The sequence below is a fragment of the Carcharhinus amblyrhynchos genome, unplaced genomic scaffold (assembly GCF_965287045.1).
Source record: "Carcharhinus amblyrhynchos unplaced genomic scaffold, sCarAmb.v2.hapA chromosome_208, whole genome shotgun sequence".
In the NCBI taxonomy this organism is placed as follows: domain Eukaryota; kingdom Metazoa; phylum Chordata; class Chondrichthyes; order Carcharhiniformes; family Carcharhinidae; genus Carcharhinus; species Carcharhinus amblyrhynchos.
The window spans coordinates 22,424-47,107 of record NW_027649948.1 but is presented as its reverse complement, the minus strand read 5'-3'; the positions used below and the strand labels follow the sequence as shown (position 1 = coordinate 47,107).

Sequence of the window (24,684 nt, the reverse complement as noted above, 5' to 3'; positions counted from 1 at the left end):
GGGGAACACAGAGAGAGAGTGAGCGAGGGGAACACAGGGAGAGTGAGCGAGGGGAACACAGGGAGAGTGAGCAAGGGGAACACAGAGAGAGTGAGCGAGGGGAACACAGAGAGAGAGTGAGCGAGGGGAACACAGGGAGAGTGAGCGAGGGGAACACAGGGAGAGTGAGCGAGGGGAACACAGGGAGAGTGAGCAAGGGGAACACAGGGAGAGTGAGCGAGGGGAACACAGGGAGAGTGAGCGAGGGGAACACAGAGTGAGCGAGGGGAACACAGAGAGAGAGTGAGCGAGGGGAACACAGGGAGAGTGAGCGAGGGGAACACAGGGAGAGTGAGCGAGGGGAACACAGAGAGAGTGAGCGAGGGGAACACAGAGAGAGAGTGAGCGAGGGGAACACAGGGAGAGTGAGCGAGGGGAACACAGAGAGAGTGAGTGACGGGAACACAGGGAGAGGGTGAATGAGGGGAACAGAGAGAGGGTGAATGAGGAGAACAGAAGAAGGAGTGAAGAGGAGGGAAGGAGGGAGACGAGGGCAGTTGACCAGAAGAGAGGCTGACTGGAGAGATGAGTAGAGTTTGAGTGAAAGAAACGGAGTGGTTGAGACTGATTGATACAGTGATAAGTCTCAGAGGGACATGTTGCTGCAGAGAACGGAACCACAGCGAGCAATGCAAAAGCCCAAAGGGAGTTTGAGGGTCAGAGATCTGGATCCCTTCTTACTGGAGTAAAGGGGTCAAAGGTGCAAGTTTTTCCCTTCATTCCCAGAGGCGAAACTGGAAGGGAATCGCTGACTGATCATCCCAAATATGGGAAACGGGCAGAGTTTCAGCTTCCACCATAGGACTGACCCCAAAATCTAATCTGACAGACAGCACCCTAATGACAGCGCCATGCTGCCAGGGGCGCCGCATTGCCAGGAGTGCTGCGCTGCCGGAGATGCCGCGCTGCCGAGGGCGCTGCGCTGCTGAGGGTGCCGCACTGCCGAGGGCGCTGCGCTGCTGGGGGTGCCGCACTGCCGAGGGCGCTGCGCTGCTGAGGGTGCTGTGCTGCCGAGGGCGCTGCGCTGCTGGGGGTGCCGCACTGCCGAGGGCGCTGCGCTGCTGGGGGTGCCGCACTGCCGAGGGCGCTGCACTGCTGAGGGTGCCGCGCTGCCGAGGGCGCTGCGCTGCTGAGGGTGCCGCACTGCCGAGGGCGCTGCGCTGCTGGGGGTGCCGCACTGCCGAGGGCGCTGCGCTGCTGGGGGTGCCGCACTGCCGAGGGCGCTGCGCTGCTGGGGGTGCCGTCTGTCAGATGGATGAAAGATCGAGCACTCTGTCTGGTTTATGATTTTAAAAACAAATGTTTTCTAGGACACCCCCTGTTTGAACAATTTATATCCACGAGAGAATAGATGTTCGATCTTTCATCCCATTGACAGTCAGCACCCCAGGCAGTGCGGCGCCCTCGAGAGCTCAGCACCCCCGGCAGCGCAGCACCCCCGGCAGCGCGGCACCATTGAGACTGTGGCACCCCCAGCAGCGCGGCGCCCTTGAGACTGTGGCACCCCCAGCAGCGCAGCACCCCCGGCAGCACGGCACACCTGGCAGCGCGGCGCCCTTGAGAGTGTGGCACCCCTGGCAGTGTGGCACCCTCAGCAGCGCGGGGCCCCCGGCAGTGCGGTGCCCTTGAGAGTGTGGCACCCCCGGCAGCACTGAAGTGTCAGGTTAGATTTTGAGCTCAGTCTTCTGCAGTGGAACCTGAATCCCTATCCATCGCTAACAGGGGAAAGTGTTGCTGCTGAGTCAACGCCGTCCAACTGAGTGTTTCTGAGGGTAACTGGTTTGGGTCTGAAGTCACATTTTGGCCACGCCAGGTGAGGACAGCACACTTCCTTCCCTAAAGGATATTTCTGAACCAGTTAGTTCTTGTTATGACAATCTGGCAGGTTTATTGTCATTTTTACTGATATCAGCTTTTTATTCCCAGATTTTTATAAAACAGAAATCAAAATTTTTATCGGGAATTTGAACTTTTGCTCTGTGGAATATTAAAAACACTGTTCGGACTCAGGTGATGTGTCTATATTTACATTGTAGCTCTTACTATCACCAAGTCAATGAATCGTTGGACTGATTATTTGACTCGGTTATTTGCAAGGTTGATGCTGTGGACTGGCAGGAATGAGCATTCAAAGGGGAACAAAGGTGACCTGATGGCACAATGGTTAGCGCTGCTGCCACACAGTGCCAGGGTCCCGGGTTCAAGTCCAGCCTTGAGTCAAACTCCGGCCTCGGGTCACTGTCTGTGTGGAGTCTGCATGTTCTCCCTGTGTCTGCATGGGTTTCCTCTGGTTGATCCGGTTTCCTCCCACAGTCCAAAGCTGTGCATGATTGGTGAGTTGGCCATGATAAATTGTAGATTAGGGGGAATTAGTGGTGTAACTGCATTGGGTACAGGGATAGGCCTGGGTGAGATGCTCTGTCAGAGAGTTGGTGCAGACTTGATGGGCCGAATGGCCTCGTTTCGCACTGTAGGCATTCTATGAAGGTCGGGGTTCAGGGGAACAGTGATCATCAAGGAAAATGCAACTTCAATCACTTTTATTCGATTGAAAGTCCTTAACTGCTTGCTCTGGTTACAACTTGCTCAATCTGCCCACCCGCTACTGGCCTTTGTGCTTTGGTTGAGAGCCTTTGCTGGATTCTAAGTTGATGATATGTCGGGATTATTCTCCTCCAAGTAGTGTGCTTGCTGGGGACCTCACAGCCTGTGTCACTTATACAGAGATGACAACTCACTTGCACATATCAGGGTTAGTAATAAATCCATAAAAAACCAATTACTGGACAATGAATAGGGTCATTAATACAGCCTCAGTAATGGAAACAAAGGCAAATTCCAAATGGATGCAACATCTGTACTGACACATGGCTAGTACACACAACATCCATACTGACACATGGCTAGTACATGTGACACTTATACTGACACATGGCTAGTAAATGGAACTTCCATACTGATACATGGCTGGTGCACACAGCACCCATACTGACACACAGCTGTTATATGTAGTGCCTGTGTTGATATGTGGCATGTGCCGATACAGCCTAATATATTCAATATTTGTGCTAAACTGGGGCAAGTGTAGCAAGTGTGTGATTATTTGGGCAGCAAATGTGATATTTGTGCTGATCGGGTCCAGGGTTTGCATTTTCTGAAGAGTGTCTGCCTTGTCTTTACCGATTCAGATCTGCTGCTACAGGGCTGGAACCTTCAGCATTATCTGGAATCAAGGCTAATATACTTGTGTGTCAATGCCAGTTTAGTATATGTAGTGTATGTAGGGATAAAATATCAGTATATACAATATCTGCACTGATACAAGGCTGGTATATGTGGTATTTGTGCTATTACACGCATGTGTGTGTCAGTGTTGACATGGGCGGTATAGTGAGTGTCTGCTGATATATAGTCAGATTGTGACAGCGATTCCCATTGGTAGCATTGTATTTGCAGTGCCTGCACTGCTCCTGGTCCAACACTGGGACATGTCTATCATTAACTCGTTTACACAACTTGCATGAATCCTGTAACCAGTGGAGATCAATGTCAAATTGACCTGATTTCAATCCATGGCTTGAGTTATAGGTTATTTTCTCCAATTAAAATTCCTGATTAATCGTTGCACATCTTATTGTTTCAGTGTATATTACAGTGTATATTCAGTGTATATTTCACTGTATATTACAACTGCATTAGGTACTAACTCTGCCGTTTGATTCCACCTTACAGTTCTGATTCCGGGGTGCCAGCTGAAAGATAACCAATACCATATCGTCCGTTTGCAGCAGTCATTTCCAGAGGGGAGCTACTATCAGGTCCATTGTAGGAGCGATGGATGGGCATTGGTGAAGGTGTCTCACTGGGAGCCTTACTCAGAATGAACCTGGTCTCATCATGATCATCCAAATTGGACATATCTTTCATCATTCGGCCCCGCTTATATGAAACGGATAAAGTGTTGGACCCATCAGACACCAGGTGGAAGTGACGGACGATGAAGACAATGGGAATGGGGAGGATTCCCAGCACAATCAGACTAACGGTCACTCCAAGGGCCCAGCCAGGGAATATCAAGAACCTCTCCATCGCCTGCACAGAGAAAAAGAGATTCCATTTAGCAAGCAAATATACAATTAGACTATCTCAGGAATCTGGGCAATGCCAACTAACCTTCATTAACTCAGTGGCATCCGAAAACAGAAGCTAAACCAATGACCCTGCAGCTTCTCCTGCCCCATTACAAGCTTGGTGTTGACCACTGATATCACCAGCAACTCACTGACCACCCAGCTCCCAACACTGCCCTGAGCGTCCACCCCACCCCTCAGCTGCCCCATCCATACAACCTCTCAAAGCAACTTCCTCTCCCACTCACTGACAGACCAGCCCCTCCTTTCACAGACCTCCCTCCCATCAAAACATCTGTGTGATATGAGCCAGGTCGGGTACAGAGCAAGTGAGCAGTAGTAATAGGGGACTCGGTAGTTAAGAGGCACAGACAGGCGTTTCTGTGGCTGTGATCGAGACTCCAGGATGATGTGTTGCCTCCCTGGTGCCAGGGTCAAGGACGTCTCTGAGCGATTGCAGGACATTGTTAAGGGGGAGGGTGAGCAGCCAGAGGTCGTTGTATCAACAACATAGGTAGGAAAAGGGATGAGGTCTTGAAATGTGAATATAGAGAGTTAGGCAGAAGGCTAACATGCAGGACCTCGAAGGTAGTAATTTCAGGACAACGACCCATGCCCTGTGCTAGTGTGAGCAGGAATAGGAGGATTAGGCAGATGAATGCCTGGCTTGAGAGCTGATGCAGGGGGCAGGGATTTAGATTTTTGGATCAATTGGGATCTTTTCTGAGGAAGGACTGATCTGTTTAAGGGGGACGGGTTACATTTGAACTGGAGGGGGACTAATATCCTGGAGGGGAGATTTGCTAGAGCCACTCGGGAGGGTTTAAACTCGTTTGGCGGGGGGTGGGATCCAAAGTCTCACCCAATCACTTCTCACTGTAGTCCCTGAATGTAACCATTGGGTCCCCACATTGCTGTCAGAAATTCTCCTTTTACCTCCTCCATTATCCAGGCGTTATATCCAGGGGGAGTGATACCCATTTGAATAATGCTGGCCACCATCAAGATGACCATGGCCAGAGGGGAGACATACTTCCAGGTGTAATAGTAATATCTGTACGGAGTGAATCCCAACATCTCTGTCAATTCCTGCATGAACCTGCAAGAGAACATCAATAAATCTCACCACGATATCCAGCTGACTGCGTCAATCTCTGTTCACTATCAAGCGAGCAGTTAGAATTTAACAACATGTCTCCAACAAGGTTAAATATTGCACCAACATTGGAATGAAGGTTATACTTAGCCAAGCCGTTTGCAAACTGCTGCTTATAAGGACGGTTAGAATCAGGGAATCATACAGTGCAGAAGAAGCCCTTCAGCCCATTGAGTCTGCACTGACAAGCCAGAAACATCCGAACTTCCACCTAATCACATTTACCAGTGAGTAAAATACTAACCTAGGGGATCCATGGCCTAGTCTGCAGGGAGCGGTCAGAGGGCGGAGCTGAGCATCTCTGTCAGTAAAAAACTAACCTACCGGTGAAGGTGATTGGTGGTTGCGGGTCACATTTGCATAAGTGCAGTCACTGTGGCCAGAAGGTAATTTGTGGAGGAGCTGCTGTGAAGGGACACACACAAGGAAGAGGTGAGTTGAACTTCTTTTACCTTAAAAGGTCAATATAGCAGCTAGGGCAGTGGTATGCTCCTCCTGCCAGATGTGGGAAATTAGGGAGCAATCTAGTCTCCCTGACAACCTTGTCTGCAGGAAGTGTGTCCAGTTGCAGCTCCTTACAGATTGCATTGTTCAGTGGAAGCATCAGGTAGATTCACTGTGGAGCACACAGGAGGCAGAGAGTGTAATAGACACTAGTTACAGGGAGGTTGTCACAGTTCAGTTACGTAGATGGGTGACTGCCAGAAGAGGCAAGCAGATAGTGTAGGAGTCTCCTCTGGCTATTCCCCTTTCAAACAGGTATATCATTTTGGATACTGTTGAGGGAGATAGCCTGTTGGGGGAGATACCAGCAGCAGCCAGGCCTATGGCACCACACCTGGTTCTGCTGTAGAGCAGGGTTGGGTACAGAGCAAGCGAGCAGTAGTAATAGGGGACTCGGTAGTTAAGAGGCACAGACAGGCGTTTCTGTGGCTGTGATCGAGACTCCAGGATGATGTGTTGCCTCCCTGGTGCCAGGGTCAAGGACGTCTCTGAGTGATTGCAGGACATTGTTAAGGGGGAGGGTGAGCAGCCAGAGGTCGTTGTATCAACAACATAGGTAGGAAAAGGGATGAGGTCTTGAAATGTGAATATAGAGAGTTAGGCAGAAGGCTAACATGCAGGACCTCGAAGGTAGTAATTTCAGGACAACGACCCATGCCCTGTGCTAGTGAGAGTAGGAATAGGAGGATTAGGCAGATGAATGCCTGGCTTGAGAGCTGATGCAGGGGGCAGGGATTTAGATTTTTGGATAATTGGGATCTTTTCTGAGGAAGGACTGATCTGTTTAAGGGGGACGGGTTACATTTGAACTGGAGGGGGACTAATATCCTGGAGGGGAGATTTGCTAGAGCCACTCGGGAGGGTTTAAACTCGTTTGGCAGGGGGGTGGGATCCAAAGTAGTAGGGAGACAGAAGAGAAGTTTGAGGACAGCACAGAAGTTAAAGAGAGCACATTAATTAGTAAAGACAGTGTCAGTAATCCTAGTACCAGACGGATCAGATAGAAGCAAGACAGAGAGCAAGGGATGTCCAGATTAAACTGCATTTATTTCAATGCAAGAGGCCTGAAGGGCAAGGCCTCACTGTCCACTATGCCACCAAATCTTGCAAACTTATGAACCATGCCCCCTATATTCTCATCCAAATCATTAATATAAATGACAAATAACAGTGGGCCCAGCCCTGGATAATGAAGGAGGTAAATGAAGGAGAATTTCTGACAGAAATGTGAGGACACAATGGTTACATTCAGGGCATTGATGGGTAGGTGGGACTGGGATATTATAGCAATTACTGAAACATGGCTAAGGGGGGGGTAGGACTAGCAGCTCAATGTTCCAGGGTACAGATGCTACAGGAACAATAGAACAGGATGTAAGACAGGAGGGGACTTTTGATTAAAGAAAGCATCACAGCCATACTGAGGGGGGATATATCCAAGGGTTCGGCCACTGAGTCTGTACGGTTAGAACTGAGAAACAAGAAGGGGGAGATCACTTTGATAGGGTTGTGCTACAGGCCCCCAAACAGTCAGCGGGAAATTGAGGAGCAAATATGTAAGGAGATTCCAGATAGCTCCAAGAAAAATAGGATGGTAATAGAGATTTTAATTTTCCCAACATTGACTGGGACAGCCATCGTATTAGAGGGTTTGGATGGAGGGAAATTTGTTGAGTGTATTCAGGAGGAATTTCTCATTCAGTATGTGGATGGCCCAACTAGAGAGGGGGCAAAACTTGTCCTCCTCTTGGGAAATAAGGAAGGGCAGGTGAGAGAAGCGTTAGTGAGGGATCACTTTGGGACCAGTGACCATAATTCTAGTAGTTTTAAGATAGCGATGGAGAATGATAGGTCTGGCCCAAAAGTTACAATTCTAAATTGGGGCAAAGCCAATTTTGATGGTATCAGGCAGGAACTTTCAAAAGTTAATTGGGGGAGTCTGGGGGAAGACAAAGGGACGTCTGGTAAGTGATATGCTTTCAAAAATGTGTTAACTGGGGTTCAGGGTAAACACATCCCTCTTAAAGTGAAGGGCAAGGCTGGCAGAAGTCAGGAACCCAAGATCACTTGAGATATTGAGGCCTGGTCAAGAAGAAGAAAGAGGCACATGACGTGTATAGGCAGCTAGGATCAAGTGAATCCCTTGAAGAGTATAGAGGGTGTAGGAGTAGAGTTAAGAGAGAAATCAGGAGGGCAAAAAGGGGACACAAAATTGTTTTGGCAGATAAGGCAAAGGAGAATCCAAAGAGCTTCTACAGATACTTAAGGAGCAAGAGTAACAAGGGAGAAAATAGGGCCTCTTAAGGATTGACAAGGTCATCGATATGCAGATCTACAAGAGATGGGTGAGATCCTAAATGAATACTTCTCATCAGTATTTACTGTTGAGAAAAGCATGGATGTTAGAGAACTTGGGGAAATAGTGATGGTAAATAGTAATCCAGGATGTTGTGGGAGGCTAGAGAGGAAATTGCAACTCCCCTAGCCGAGATATTTGAATCATCGATACTCACAGGTGAGGTGCCTGAAGATTGGAGAATGGCAAATGTTGTGTCTTTGTTTAAAAAGGGCTGCAGGGAAAAGCCTGGGAACTACAGGCCAGTGAGCCTCACATCTATGGTGGGTAAATTGTTGGAAGGATTTTGAGACACAAGGACTGATTAGGGACAGTCAGCATGGCTTTGTGAGTGGAAAATCATGTCTCACAAATTTGATTGAGTTTTTTGAAGGAGTAACCAAGAAGGTAGATGAGGGGTGCAGTTGATGTTGTCTATACGAACTTTAGCAAGGCCTTTGGCAAGGTACCACATGGTAGGTTGTTGCATAAAGTTAAATCTTACAGGATCCAGGGTGAGCTATCTAAATGGATACAAAATTGGCTTCTTGACAGAAGCCAGAGGGTGGTTGTAGAGAGTTATTTTTCAAACTGGAGGCCTGTGACCAGCGGTGTGTCTCAGGGATCAGTGCTGGGCCCACTGTTATTTGTCATTTATATTAATGATTGAGATGAGAATATAGGAGGCATGGTTCATAAGTTTGCAGATGACACCAAGATTTGGTGGCATAGTGGACAGTGAAGAAAGTTATCTCCAATTGCAACGGGATCTTGATCAATTGGGCCAGTGGGCTGACGAATGGCTGATGGAGTTTAATTTAGACAAATGCGAGGTGATGCATTTTGATAGACTGAACCAGGGCAGGACTTACTCAGTTAATGGTAGGGCACTGGGGAGAGTTACAGAACAAAGAGATCTAGGGGTACAGGTTCATAGCTCCTTGGTCGATTGAGCCAGGGCAGGACTTACTCAGTTAATGGTCGGGGAGATGGTAGGATGTTGGTGAGAGTTACAGAACAAAGAGATCTAGGGGTACATGTTCATAGCTCCTTGAAAGTGGAGTCACAGGTGGACAGAGTGGTGAAGAAGGCATTCGGCATGCTTGGTTTCATTGTTGAAGTTGTACAAGACATTGGTAAGGCCAGGCTTGGAATACTGTGTGCAATTCTATCACCCTATTAAAGAAAGGATATTATTAAACTAGAAAAGAACATAGAACATAGAACATAACAGCGCAGAACAGGCCCTTCGGCCCACGATGTTGCGCCGACCAGTTAAAAAAAAACAACAACAATGACCCACTAACCTAAACCAATCCCTTTTCGTCCATAAACCTGTCTACAGACCTCTTAAACGCCCCCAAACTAGGCGCATTTACAACTGCAGCAGGCAGGGCATTCCAATCCCTCACCACCCTCTGGGTAAAGAACCTACCCCTGACATCCGTCCTATAACTACCCCCCCTTAGTTTAAAGCCATGCCCCCTCGTGCTAGATTTTTCCATCAGAGGAAAAAGGCTATCACTATCCACCTTATCCAAACCTCTAATCATCTTATATGTTTCAATAAGATCCCCTCTTAGCCGCCTTCTTTCCAGCGAAAACAACCCCAAATCCCTCAGCCTCTCCTCATAGGATCTCCCCTCCATACCAGGCAACATCCTGGTAAACCTCCTCTGCACCCTCTCCAAAGCCTCCACATCCTTCCTGTAATGTGGGGACCAGAACTGCACACAATACTCCAAGTGCGGCCGCACCAGAGTTGTGTACAGTTGCAACATAACGCTACGACTCCTAAATTCAAACCCCCTACCAATAAACGCCAAGACACTGTATGCCTTCTTAACAACCTTATCTACTTGATTCCCAACTTTCAGGGATCTATGTACACATACACCTAGATCCCTCTGCTCCTCCACACTATTCAAAGTCTTCCCGTTAGCCCTATACTCAACACATCTGTTATTCCTACCAAAGTGAATTACCTCACATTTCTCTGCATTAAACTCCATCCGCCACCTCTCGGCCCAGCTCTGCAAGAGTGCAGAAAAGATTTACTAGGATGCTACTGGGACTTGATGGATTGAATTATAAGGAGATGTTGAATAGACTGGGATGTTTTTCTCTGGAGCGTAGGAGGCTGAGGGGTGATCTTATAGAGGTCTATAAAATAATGAGGGGCACAGATCAGCTAGATAGTCAAGATCTTTCCCCAAAGGTAGGGAAGTCTAGAGGGCATAGGTTTAAGGTGAGAGGGGAGAGATACAAAAGAGGGGCAATTTTTTCACACAGAGGGTGGTGAATGATTGGAACAAGCTACCAGAGATAGTAGTAGAGGCTGGTATTTTAAAAAGCATTTAGACAGTTACATGGGTAAGTTGGATATAGAGGGATATGGGCCAAAAGCAGGAAGTTGGGATCAGCTTAGGGGTCTTTTAAAAAAAGGGGGCGGCTTGGACAAGTTGGGCCAAAGGGTCTGTTTCCATGCTGTAAACCTCCATGACTCTATAACCAACACTTAGCCCATTGCCCGAAAGGTTATGATGTGCCAAGTGCTCATCGAGGTACTTTTTAAAGAATGTGAGGGATCCCACCTCCACCACCCTCCCAGGCAGCACACTGCAGACCCTCACCATGCTCTGGGTAAAAATCTTTTCCTCTCAGCCCCCCAAACTTCCCACCCCTTACCTTGAACATATAGAAAACTATATAGAAAACTATATAAACTATATAGCCTATCTAGATAGGCTGGGCGAATGGGCCAGGAAATGGCAAATGGAATTTAATGTTGGCAAGTGGGACGTGGTCCACTTTGGTAGGAATAATGGTAGGAAGGATTATTACTTACGTGGCGAAAAACTGCAGCAGGCGACGGTGCAGAGGGGCCTCGGGGTCCTTGTGCATGAGTCGCAAAAACCCAGCCTGCGGGTGCAGCAGGTGGTCAGGAAGGCGAATGGGATGCTGGCCTTCATAGCGAGGGGGATTGAATATAAAAGTAGGGAGGTCTTGCTGCAGCTGTATAGGGCATTGGTGAGGCCGCAGCTGGAGTACTGTGTGCAGTTTTGGGCGCCGTACCTGCGCAAAGATATTTTGGCCTTGGAGGGAGTGCAGAGGAGGTTTACTAGGCGGATACCGGAGTTGAGGGGGTTGAGATATGAGGAGAGGCTGAATAAACTAGGCTTGTACTCGTTAGAGTTTCGAAGAATGAGGGGAGATCTCATTGAGACGTATAAGATGATGAATGGGATGGATAGGATAGAGGTGGAGAGACTCTTCCCGCTCAAAAAAGGCAGTAGGACTAGGGGGCACAGCCTCAAGATAAAAGGGGGGCGGTTTAGAACGGAGTTGAGGAGGAACTTCTTCACTCAAAGGGTGGTGAATCTCTGGAATTCTCTGCCCGTTGAAGTGGTGGAGGCTGCCTCTCTAAATATTTTTAAGACGCGGGTTGATGGGTTTTTGATGAGAGAGGGGATTAAGGGTTATGGGGAGAGGGCGGGAATGTGGAACTGAGCCACGACAGATCAGCTATGATCTTATTGAATGGCGGGGCAGGCTCGAAGGGCTAGATGGCCTACTCCTGCTCCTATTTCTTATGTTCTTATGTTCTTATGTTCTTAAAACACAGAAAATAGGTGCAGGAGAGGCCCTTTGGCTCTTTGAGCCTACACTACCATTCAGTATGATCATAGCTGATCATACACTTACAGTATTCCACTCCCATTTTCTAAAGTTGAAGTTTATTAATGTCACAAGTAGGCTTACATTAACACTGCAATGAAGTTACTGTGAAAATCTCTTTGTCGCCACACTCCAGCACCTGTTCATGTCAATGCACCTAACCTGCACATCTTTCGGACTGTGGGAGCAAACCGGAGCACCTGGAAGAAACCCATACAGACACAAGGAGAATGTGCAAACTCCACTCAGACAATAACCCAAGCCAGGAATCAAATCCAGATCCCTGGCACTGTGAGGCACCAGTGCTAACCACTTGCCACCATGGCACCCCAGGTGAGCATACCCTTTCTCTCCAGACCCCTTGATCCCTTTGGCCACAAGGGCCACATCCAGCTCCCTCTTGAAGATATCTAATCAACCGGCCCCCAACATCTCTCTGTGGGAGAGAATTCCACAGGTTCACAACTCTCTGAGTGAAGAAGTTCTTCCTCATCTCAATCCTGAATGACTTACCCCTTATTCTTAGACTGTGACCCCTAGTTCTGGACTTCCCCAACATCAGGAACATTCTTCCCACATCTAACCTGTCCAATCTCATCAGGATTTTATATGTTCCTAGGAGATTCCCTCTCGTTCTTCTACATTCCAGTGAGTACAAGCCCAGCTGATTCTGTCTCTCTTCATATGTCAGTCCTGCCATTCCAGGAATCAGTCTGGTGAACCTTCGCTGGACTCCCTCAATAGCAAGAATGTCCTTCCTCAGACTAGGAAACCAAAACTGCGCACAGTACTCAAGGTGTGGCCTCACCAAGGCCCTGTGTAACTGCAGCAAGACATCCTCACTGCTTTACTCAAACCCTATGTGCCCATGTGACTGACTCTTCAACTAAGGGGAACAGCTGCTCCTTATCCACACTGTCCATGTCTCTCATTATCTTATACACCTTGATTAGGTTGCCTCTCAGTCTTCTCTGCCCCAGCGAAAACAACCCAAGCCTATCCAACCTCTCTTTGTAACTTTAATGTCCCATCCCCGGCAGTGTCCTGGCGAACCTCCTCCTCGGCACCCCCTCCAGTACAATCACAGCCTTCCTATAATTGGTGACCAGAACTGCGCGCAGTACTCCAGCTGTGGCCTCACCAAAGTTCTCCAACTCCAACATGACTTCCCTACTTTTAAAGTTTATTATTCCCTTTCCTACCTTTTGTTTTGTCCTTGCTCCTCCTTCTGATTCCTCACATTGGTTCTCATCCCCCTGGCATGTTAGTTTAAACCCTCCCCAACCGCTCTAGTGAACAGTCCCCCTAGGTCATCAGTGCCAGTCCTGCCCAAGGATAACTCATCCAATTTGTACAAGTCCCACCTCCCCAAGAATTGGTCCCAAAGCCCCAGGAATCTGAAACCCTCCCCTGACACCTTCTCTTCAACCACATATTTATCCGATAAATCCTGTCATTCCTATTCTGACTGGCACATGGCACCGGTAGTAATCCTGAGATCACTACTTTTGAGGTCCAATTTTTTAACTTTCTTCCTAGCTCCCTGTATTCTGCTTTGGTCAAGGATGAGCCATAATCTCATAAAATGGCAGAAGAGGCTCAAGTGGCTGAAACGCCTCTTCCTGCTCCGACGTTCCTTGGAATTAAGGGAATTGGGATGAGGGTTGTACCGTGTGGAAAGGCCAGACAGAATAATGGGTTTAACGTGAATAATGGCATTAATCAGATGGACATCCTGGGATCTGTCTTTGTTCATCTATACACGACACATCCAGGTTCAAGGGTCAGAAGAAACTTACTTTTTTGTCCCATAAACCCACGAAACAGAGATGTTTTCCAAAATGACCACAACTGTGAGGGGTAACGTGGCAGAATAGTCATCGAACATTGTGACAAAGTAGTTTCCGGATCGTTGGACAAAAATGAGTCCGACAGAGAAAGCGATAATTGTGCAGCCAACTGTGGGAAGAGAGGAAATGAGTCAGGGTTTCAGAGCGTGGAAACTAAAAGCAATCAGAAATATTCACCAGAACCCTTTTTCGACATGGATAGTTCCAGGATGTGACAGTCTTTGTTTCACTCACATTCTCACTGCACCTCTCACAATCCATCGTCATCACAGCGCATTGTGAGGTTAGTTTATTATAGCAACTTTACAAAATTTTACCATCCAGTCCCAAAGATGTGCAGGTTAGGTGCATAGGCCATGCTAAATTCTCCCTCAGTGTAACCCGAACAGGCACCAGAGTGTGGCGACTAGGGGATTTTCACAGTAACTTCATTGCAGTGTTAATGTAAGCCTACTTGTGACTAATAAATAAACTTTAAACATCCTGAACAGAACTAAAGTATGATGTGGAGGTAATCCAATTGATGAGAGTCAAATGATTCCATCATTATTCTCTCACGGGATGTGGATTACTGGCTGGGCCAGCATTTATTGCGCATCCCTAATTATCTTCTACACAAGCCCCATGCTGAACCTCCCCCAGGAGCATCTGATGTCCTATATTCTCTGAGATTTAGAACAATGAAAGGTGACCTCATTGGGTCACAGTCACTGGATCAAAATCCTGGAATTCCCTCCCTAATGGCATTGTGGGTCAACCCACAGCACGGGGACTGCAGCAATTCAGGAAGGCAGCTCATCACCACCTTCTCAAGGGGTAACTAGGGATGGGCAATCAGTGTTGGCCAGCCAGCGACACCCAGGTCCCATGAATAAATTTTAAAAAGACAAGATTCTGAAGGGAATAAGAGATAAATGCTGTGGATATTGGAGCTCTGCAGCTCAGGTTCCAAAGAGGCTTCACATTGGACTCAAAACATTAACTTGTTGCTCTTTCACCACGGTCGCTAGTGGTGGAGGCAAACTCGCTGGGGTCTTTTAAGAGACTTCTGGATGAGTACATGGGATTTAATGAGATTGAGGGTTATAGACAGGCCTGGTAGGTATGGATATGATCAGCGCAACTTGTGGGCTGAAGGGCCTGTTTGTGCTGTAGTGTTCTATGTTCTATGTTTCCACGGAAACTGCCAGACCTGCTGAGTTTACAGTGAGAGAAACAGAGATAATGTTTCAAGTCTAACATGACTCTCGATTGGAAACGGAGAGAATCAGAAATGTGATGATTTAATGCTGCTTAAAAAGGGTGGGGGGGGGGGAGGGCAGGTGGAGCAAAACAAAAGGTCAGGACTGGGTTAGAGGTCAGGAAAGATTAAATGACAGATTTATATGGACACAAGACAAAGAGAGTGGCAATGATAGTACTAAAGACTAAAGCAGGTGTTAATAGTGGAACAAAGGACAGCACTGTCACAAAATGTTAACTCTGGGTGGGATTTCCCAGACCCTCCTGCCACTGGGAGCTTCCAGTCCAGGTTAACTTGTCTGATCTATCACAATAAGATCTGTCACATGAGGGCTGGAAAATTCAGCCCATGTTTCCCTCTCTACTGATGCTTCCAGACCTGCTGAGTTTTTCCAGCATTTCTGTATTTATTTCAGGATTCCACAGTATTTTGCTTTTATTTTAGAATGTGAAAGTTATTGCCACTGGCCGGGGAATCTAGAACCTACATCCTCAAAGAACAAAGAACAGTATAGCACAGGAACAAACCCTTCAGCTCTCCAAGCCTGTGCCTATCATGATGCCTTAACTAAATTTTAAAAACCCTTCTGCCCTTACTCGATCCATATCCTCTATTCCCTCCCTATTCAGGTACCCATCCAGATGCCTCTTAAATGTTGCGAATGTGCCTGCTTCCACCACCTCCTCTGGCAGCGTGTTTCAGGCACCCACTACTCTCTGTGTGAAAAACTTCACCCACACATTTCCTTTCAACTTTCTCCCTCTCATCTTGAAACTATGCCCCTTTTTAACTGACATTTCCACCCTGGGGAAAAACCTCTGACTATCCACCCTGTTTACGCCTCTCATAATTCTGTAGACGTCTATCAGGTCTTTCCTCAGCCTCTGTCTTTTCAGTGAAAACAATCCTAGTTTATTCAACTGCTCCTTATACCCAACACCTTCGAGACCAGGCAACATCCTGGTGAACCTTCTTTGCACTTTCTCCAAAGCTCCCAGGTCCATCAGGTAGTGTGGTGGCCAGGACTGCACTCAATACCCCAGATGTGGCCTAACCAAGGTTCATCTAGGTCATTCATTTTTATAAATGACCTAGATGAGAGTGTAGAAGGATGGGTGAGTAAATTTGCTGATGACACCAAAGTCGGAGGAGTTGTAGACAGTGAGGATGGATGTTACAGTTTGAAGAGGGACATAGATAAGCTGCAGAGCTGGGCTGAGAGGTGGCAAATGGAGTTTAATACGGAAAAGTGTGAGGTGATTCACTTTGGTAAGAGTAACAGGAGTACAGAATATAGGGCTAATGGAAGGACTCTTAGTAGTTTTGACGAGCAGAGACATCTCGGTGTACATGTGCATAGATCCCTGAAAGTTGGCACCCAGGTTGATAAGGTTGTTAAGAAGGCGTACGGTGTGTTAGCTTTTATTGGTAGAGGGACTGAATTTCGGAGCCGTGAGGTCATGTTGCAACTGTATTGCGTACAGTTCTGGTCGCCACATTATAAGAAAGATGTGGAGGCATTGGAAAGGGTGCAGAGGAGGTTTACCAGGATGTTGCCTGGTATGGTGGGAAGGTCTTATGAGGAAAGGCTGAGGGACTTGAGGTTGTTTTCGTTAGAAAGAAGAAGGTTAAGAGGTGACCTAATTGAGGCATACAAGATGATCAGAGGGTTAGATAGGGTGGACAGAGAGAGCCTTTTACCTCAGATGGTGATGGCTAACACGAGGGGACATAGCTTTAAATTAAGGGGTGGTAATTATAGGACGGATGTCAGAGGTAGGTTCTTTACTCAGAGGGTAGTAAGGGTGTGGAATGCCCTGCCTGCAGCAGTTGTGGACTCGCCAACTTTAAGGGCGTTCAAATGGTCAGTGGATAGGCATATGGATAACATTGGAATAGTTTAGGTTAGAGGGTCATAGAACATAGAACACTACAGCACAAACAGGCCCTTCGGCCCACAAGTTGCACTGATCACATCTATACCTACCAAGCCACAGAACAATCTGTAACTCCCAATCCCATTAGATCCCATATACTCATCCAGAAGACTTTTAAAAGACCCCAGCGAGTTCGCCTCCACCACCATCACCGACGGCAGCCGATTCCACTCACTCACCACCCTCTGAGTGAAAAACTTACCCCTAACATCTCCTCTGTACTTGCTTCCCTGCACCTTAAATCTGTGTCCTCTCGTAGTGACCATTTCAGCCCTGGGAAATAGCCTCCGAGAATCCACCCTATCTATTCCTCTCAACACTTTATAAACCTCTATCAGGTCGCCTCTCAACCTTCATCTCTCCAGGGAGAAGAGTCCCAGCTCCCTCAACCTATCTTCATAAGGCATGCCTCCCAATCCAGGCAACATCCTTGTAAATCTCCTCTGCACCCTCTCAATAGCTTCCACATCCTTCCTGTAGTGAGGCGACCAGAACTGCGCACAGTACTCCAAGTGGGGTCAGACAAGGGTCTTATAAAGTTGCAGCATTATCTCCTGACTCCTAAACTCAATCCCTCAATTAACGAAGGCCAGTACACCCTACGCCTTCTTGACCACATCCTCCACCTGCGAGGCTGATTTAAGAGTCCTATGGACCCGGACCCCAAGATCCTTCTGCTCTTCAACACAGCTAAGAGTCCTACCCTTGATATTGTATTCATTCATCCCATTGGACCTGCCAAAATGGACCACTACACATTTATCTGCGTTGAAGTCCATCTGCCACTTCTCTGCCCAGTCTTGCATCCTATCTATGTCTCGCTGCAACTTCTGACATCCCTCCAGACTATCCACAACACCACCAACCTTCGTATCGTCTGCGAACTTACTAACCCATCCCTCCACTTCCTCATCCAGGTCATTTATGAAAATGACAAACAGCAAGGGCCCTAGAACAGATCCCTGGGGCACTCCACTGGTGACCGACCTCCATGCAGAAAAAGACCCATCACAACCACTCTCTGCCTTCTGCAGGCAAGCCAGTTCTGGATCCACAAGGCCAAAGCCCCCTGGATCCCATGCCCTCTCACCTTCTCAAGAAGTCTTGCATGGGGGACCTTATCAAACGCCTTGCTGAAGTCCATGTACACCACATCCACCGCTCTTCCTTCGTCAATGTGCTCAGTCACATTCTCAAAGAACTCAACTAGGCTTGTAAGGCATGATCTGCCCTTGACAAAACCATGTTGACTATTTCTGATCATTCTAAACTTCTCCAAATGCTCATAAATCCTGTCCCTCAGAAGCCTCTCCGTCAACTTACCAACCACTGAGGTCAGACTCACCAGTCGGTAATTTCCCGGGCTATCCCTGTTCCCTTTCTTGAAAATAGGAACCACGTCCGCAATCCTCCGGAACCTCTCCTGTCTCCATTGACGACGCAAAGATCATCGCCAGGAGCTCTGCAATCACTTCCCTCACCTCCCACAGTAACCTGGGGTACATCCCACCCGGTCCCAGAGTAAGTGGTGTGATCAGCAAATTTGCTGATGACACCAAGATGGCTGGATTGGCGGGCAGTGAGGAGCAGTGTCTGGCAATACAACGGGATATTGATAGGCTGGTTGATTGGTCAGATACGTGGCAAATGGAGTTTAATCCGGATAAATGTGAGGTGATGCATTTTGGCCAGAATAATGTAGGGGGAAGTTATATGATAAAGGGTAAGCCCGTAAGGAGTATAGAATCGCAGCAAGACCTGGGGGTCCAAGTGCACAAGTCTTTGAAGGTGGCAGTGCAAGTGGAGAGTGTGGTGAAGAAAGCCTATGGTATGTTAGCCTTTATAGGAAGGGGTATAGAATATAAGAGCTGGAGTCTAATGTTGCAGTTGTACAGAACGTTGATTAGGCCGCATTTAGAGTACTGTGTCCAGTTCTGGTCACCTTACTACCGGAAGGATGTGGATACTCTGGAGAGAGTGCAGAGGAGGTTTACCAGGATGTTGCCTGGTATGGAAGGACTGGGGTATGAGGAAAGATTGAAGAAATTGGGGCTCTTTTCCCTTGAAAGACGCCGACTGAGGGGGGATCTAATAGAGGTATATAAGATTATGAAGGGTATAGATAGAGTAAACAGAGGTAAGCTATTTCCTATGATAGAGACACGTAGGACAAGGGGCCATGGACTTAAGGTGAGGGGGGAGAGGTACAACACAGATATTAGAGGGAGGTTTTTCACACAGAGGGTAGTGGGGGTATGGAATGCTCTGCCAAGTAAAGTGGTGGAGGCAAACACGCTAGAGTCCTTTAAGAGTAACTTAGACAGGCACATGACTGAGTTGGAGATGGGTGGATATAGGAGAACCTTTTAAATAAGGTTCATTAGCATTGGGGCGTCCCTGGTAATGTAAATGGATATGGTATGATAATAATGTTTTTCACTTTTCATTCACAGGTTTTAAGTCGGTCCACCTCGTGTCCAACGAGGGGCATACACGCGATGGGTCGTACTGGGACTGCTCTTGGTTGTTCGAGATTGGCCTAGTGCTTCATGTCATTAGTGTGTGCCTAAACTGGACCAGATACTGGGCAAGACGACAGCTCAGTGACTATCACTGTTTGCTGTGCAGACACATGGATTTGGGCCGGTGTCTGTGGGAGTTTGCGCATTCTCCCCGTGCTTGCGTGGGTTTTCTCCGGGTGCTCCGGTTTCCTCCCACACCCCGGGGATGTGCTGTTAGGCTGATTGGCAGGAATAAATTGTCCCTAAATCAGTTTCCCTCAATCTGGATGGCCATAAAACATTAGACAGGGGTCGTGGGGGGAGAGGGGGACTGGTGGTGTTGAGATGGCGGCGCGGGCTTGTTGGGCCGAAGGGCCTGTTTCCCGGGCTGATTTTGTTCTTTGTTCTTTATTTATCTATCTTCTTAGAATTTAAAAGTTCCAACACATCCTCTTTCTTAACATCCACATACTCAATCTTTTCAGTCTGCCGCAAATTAGATCGGTTCCACTGGTCGGCGCAACATCGAGGGCTGAAGGGCCTGTACTGCGCTGGAATGTTCTATGTAGCTGCAACATGATTTCCCAGCTCTTGTACTCAGTCCCCCGGCTGATGAAGGCAAGCATGCCAGGTGTCTTCTTAATCACTTTGGTCACCTTTGTTGCCACTTTTAGGGAACTGTGGACTTGCACGCCCAGCTCCCTCTGTATGTTAATATTCCTAAAGTTTCTGCCAATTACAGCATAATTCTCACCTAAATTTGATCCTCTAAAATACATCACTTCACATATATCTGGATTAGCACGCTGACACAGTGGTTAGCACTGCTGCCTCACAGTGCCAGGAACCTGGGTTCAATTCCGACCTCGGATGACTGTCTGTGAGGAGTTTGCATGTTCTCCCCATATCTGTGTGGGTTTCCTCCGGGTGCTCCAGTTTCCTTCACAGTCCAAAGAGTGGGTAGGAAATTGAAACCCAGAATCAGATGTGGTCATACTGAATGTTGGAGCAGGCTCGATGGGCCAAGTGGTTTCATATTACATAGAAACATAGAAGATCGGAGCAGGAGGAGGCCATTTGGCTCTTCGAGCCTGTTCGCCACTCATCATGACGATGGCTGAGCATTCACAATCATTGTTCCAGAACTGTTCCTATTTCTGATGCCCTTGTGTTCTGATTGGGCAGGACAGAGGGAACTTCACTCTGTCTCACTCATGGTTCAGTTGTTAGCCCTCCTGAACGAGGCAGAAGATTACGGGTTCAGTTCCAATTCCTGGACTAACTGGAAGAGAAGTCTTCACGCACATCCCATCCTCACTGACATGGCATTCCGGAATATCTGTGTAAAAGGGAAGGTGGAAGCTTGTACTTCTGCAGGATGGACTTGTGAGGCTGTACAAAGGTCTGCTCAGACCTCATTTGGAGGATTGTGAGCAGTTTTGTGCCCCGTATCTAAGGAAGGATGCGTTGGCCTTGGAAAGGGTCCAGAGGAGGTTCACAAGAATGATCCACGGAATGAAGAGCTTGTCCTATGAGGAACAGTTGAGGATTCTGGGTCTGTACTCGGTGGAGTTTAAAAGGATGAGGGGGAATCTTATTGAAACTTACAGGATACTGCGAGGCCTGAAAAGATTGGACGAGTAGGAAAAACTAGAACCAGAGGACACAACCTCAGGCTAAAGGGACGATCCTTTAAAACAGAGATGAGGAGGAATTTCTTCAGCCAAAGAGTGGTGACTCTGTGGAACTTTTTGCCACAGAAGGCTGTGGAAGTCAGGTCATTGACAGTCTTTAAGACAGAGATAAATAGATTCTTGATTAATAAGGAGATCAGAGGTTATGGAGAAAAAGCAGGAGAATGGGGATGAGAAAAATATCAGCCATGATTGAATGGAAGAGCAGACTCGATGGGCCGAGTGGCCTAATTCTGCTCCTATGTCTTATGGTCTTATGAGTGGCCATTTTCAGCCAGAAGTGCTGACTGGATGATCCATCTCGGTCTCCGCCAGTGGTTCCTAGCGTCGCAGATGCCAGTCTCCAGCCAATTCAATTCACTCCACATGGAGTGGCACAGTGCGCACTGGTTAGTACTACTGCCTCACGGCGCTAGGGACCCGGGTTTGATTCCAACTTGGGTCACTGTCTGTGTGGAGTTTGCACATTCTCTCCATATCTGCGTAGGTTTCCTCCCACAGTCCAAAGATGTGCAGGTTAGGTTGATTGGCCATGCTAAGTTGCCCCTCAGTATCAAGGAGATTAGCAGGATTAATACATAAGGTTACAGGAATAGAGCCTGGGTGGGATTGTGGTGGGTTCTGTGATATTGATACTGCAACGACAACACCGGCCATCTCAATGTTACAAACATTTTACAGAAATATACATCAAAGGTAAACTAAACAGGTCAAAATGCTAGAGAAATCTTGTTTGCTCCAAGACGTAACGGCAACTCCCCGGAACGCACGGAGGGTTTGTGCTGGGCTCTTACTTGTCAGAAACTCTTTGCGAATTTTGAATGTGTCGACGATTGGTGAGATGATTCCCTCCATGGTGCCCATCATACTGCCCAATCCCAGGTTAATCAGCATCAGGAAAAAGAGCACAGACCAGAAAGGTGATGCTGGGAAATGGGTCATGGCCTCGGTGAAGGCGATAAATGCCAGGCCTGTGCCCTGCACCGACTGCAAGAAATCAGAAAACCAAATCAATGCAGAAATTTAAACCTCATCACCACAGCCACCAAACAATATTAATAACAGAGCATCATCAACAGAATCTTTACGATTCTGACCAAAACAGATTGTGCTCATTTTCAATATGATTTTTTTACTCAAGGTTTTACTCAAAGTGAAGGAGTTGTCAGGGTGGATTTGGACAGGATGTTTCCTCTTGTGGGAGAATCTAGAACTGGGGGTCACTGTTTAAAAAGGGTCACCCAGTTAAAATGGAGCTGAGGCAAAGTATTTTCACTCAGAGTCACAGGGAGGGAGCCTGGCACAGGGAGTGGCAGGTACCAATATCTGGGAGTGGTCATAGTGACAGGAGATCTCTAGCACACTAGGAGATCAGGGCGTCTGCACAATGGCGTCCCAAGAACTCAGGAGCCACCTTTACTGGTAAGACTAGGCTCCACCCACTCCCCCTGCTGGTGGGAATCACATCCTGGTGCTTTTCTTTGGACTAGGTACCACAAGATTGCTTTTTTAAACTCGTCCAAAATTCAAGTCTGAAACTCTCTTGTTTAATCGCTCATTCAGCACTTGGAATCTTTTTGGTAAGATCGCCGGTTTTGGGAAAATTTCACCCATCATCTCACTACATAACTGAAACATAACCCCCTGTACATTTCTATTCAATTCCCCTCCTCTTTTATTAGCTTTCCTCATTCCTTGCTGTACCTGTTTACCAGTCTTTTGTGATTCATGCACTAAGATATCCAGATTCCTCTGCAATCTTTCACCATTAGGTATTAGGTTATCTTTTATTTTTCCTGCCGAAATGGACAATTTCACATTTGTCCACATTGGATTCCATTTGTTGAATCTTTGTCCACTCACTGAACATATCTAGATATTTTCATTGCCTCCTTATTTTCTCTTCACAATTTACTTTCCTGCCTATCTTTGTGTCATCAGCAAACTTGGAAATCATCCCAACCATTTCATCATTTAAGCCATTTATATAAACTGCCAAAGTTTGAGGTCCCAGCACTGATCTCTGTGCCACATCCTGCAACCTGAAAAAGACCCTCTGAATTCTACTCTCTGCTTCCTATTCACTAATCTTCTATCTGCGTCTATATATTACCTCCACAACATGAGCTTTTATAACCAACGTGGCAGCTTATCCTTTTGGAAATTTAAGTACAGCACATCCATCGGTTCCCCTTTATCCAGAACACCTGCTACTTCCTCAAAGAACACATGATTTCTCTTTCAGAATATTGGGGGTGATTTTCCCAAAAAGATTCTGAATGTTGAACTTGTGGGAAAACTGGAGTAATTTGGGCTTTTTTTTAGTGGGAGTTCAGAGAATCTCTCACACCAGTGTGAATATCATTAGATTTCAGGCGGTGGGGGCTATTCCCACCCAGGAGGCTGAAACCAGTGGGTCAGCGCGCATGTGTAGTGGCCCCAAACTGTCAGTCTCTCGTTTACTGACCAACTCGATACTGACCAACCCGGGACTCCCACAGTGCTGTTTCCTTAACCCGCCTGGCCAATCACGGGCCAGCCCCAAACCCCCCGCCCCTTCCTGTCTGGCGCCGATCTCCAGCCACAGCCGCCCCCACCCCCACCCCCACCCCCAACCCCAACCAACCAGCAGACAACACTTTGTATCATCTGCAAACTTGGAGATAATACATTCAGTTCCCACTTCCAGATCATTAATATATAATGTGAACAGTTGGGGTCCCAGCACAGATCCCTGTGGAACATCATTTTTCACTGCCTGCCAATCGGAAAAAGATCCATTTATGCCAACTCTTCGCTTCCTATCTGCTAACCAGCTTTCTATCCATCTCAACACATTACCTGTAATCACACTCAGATCCAGATATTGGTGAAACAACAGGATTTTATACAAATCACAATTAATCTTAACCCCTCCAACCAGACAAATTAAAAACATTTAAAATACCAATAGCAAAATATTTCATTTTTCATCTTTATCCCATTATTCATCCTCAATTCCCTCATTATTTCCCTCACGGCTGCTGCCTGGACACTCACCTTATCCAGCTCATCCTCCAGTTGACATGTATCCAGCCCAAGTTCACTGAAATGATCTTCCTTCACTGTCTTAATGACACTATACATCTCGGAGTAATCAGAGGCTGTGAGGTGCGAGAAGTTGATGTGTGGTGGAATCAGATCATGGCTCAGGACCTTGGAATTCAGGTATCCAATAATCTTTTCAGAATTTCTGTTAATAGAAAAATGGAGAAAGAAAGATCCAAACCATATCTTGTGGTGTCAAACACAGGGCAGTACTGAGCTTGGTGAAGTGTGTGGTCCGAATCCCATTCTCAACACTCAATGAGAGACTCAACCGCCAGAGAATCAATTTCATAACACTCCAAACACATCCCCTCAGTGCAACCAATCAGAGCTCATTGCTCCTTTAACCAAGAACATGGGACACAATTTAAAACAAGGAATAGAACATAGAACATAGAACATTACAGCGCAGAACAGGCCCTTCAGCCCACGATGTTGCGCCGACCAGTTAAAAAACAATGACCCACTAACCTAAACCAATCCCTTTTCGTCCATAAATCTCCATTTTAAGATGGCGACGAGAAATATTT

General features: G+C 47.2%; 1 protein-coding gene across 1 annotated transcript in view; it reads right to left on the bottom strand.

The window, feature by feature from the left end:
* Positions 1 to 2,339: 2,339 nt before the first annotated feature.
* Positions 2,340 to 24,684, bottom strand: part of LOC145338877 (sodium-dependent neutral amino acid transporter SLC6A17-like) — a gene marked incomplete at its 5' end in the record, with an annotated part of 44,078 nt that continues 21,733 nt past the window's right edge. Inside the window, 5 exons of the mRNA XM_080183279.1 lie at positions 2,340 to 4,131; positions 5,106 to 5,268; positions 13,642 to 13,801; positions 21,862 to 22,054; positions 24,107 to 24,299. Of these exons, the coding sequence (XP_080039405.1) occupies positions 3,766 to 4,131; positions 5,106 to 5,268; positions 13,642 to 13,801; positions 21,862 to 22,054; positions 24,107 to 24,299 (1,075 nt within the window). The remainder of the gene's footprint in view (positions 4,132 to 5,105; positions 5,269 to 13,641; positions 13,802 to 21,861; positions 22,055 to 24,106; positions 24,300 to 24,684) is intronic.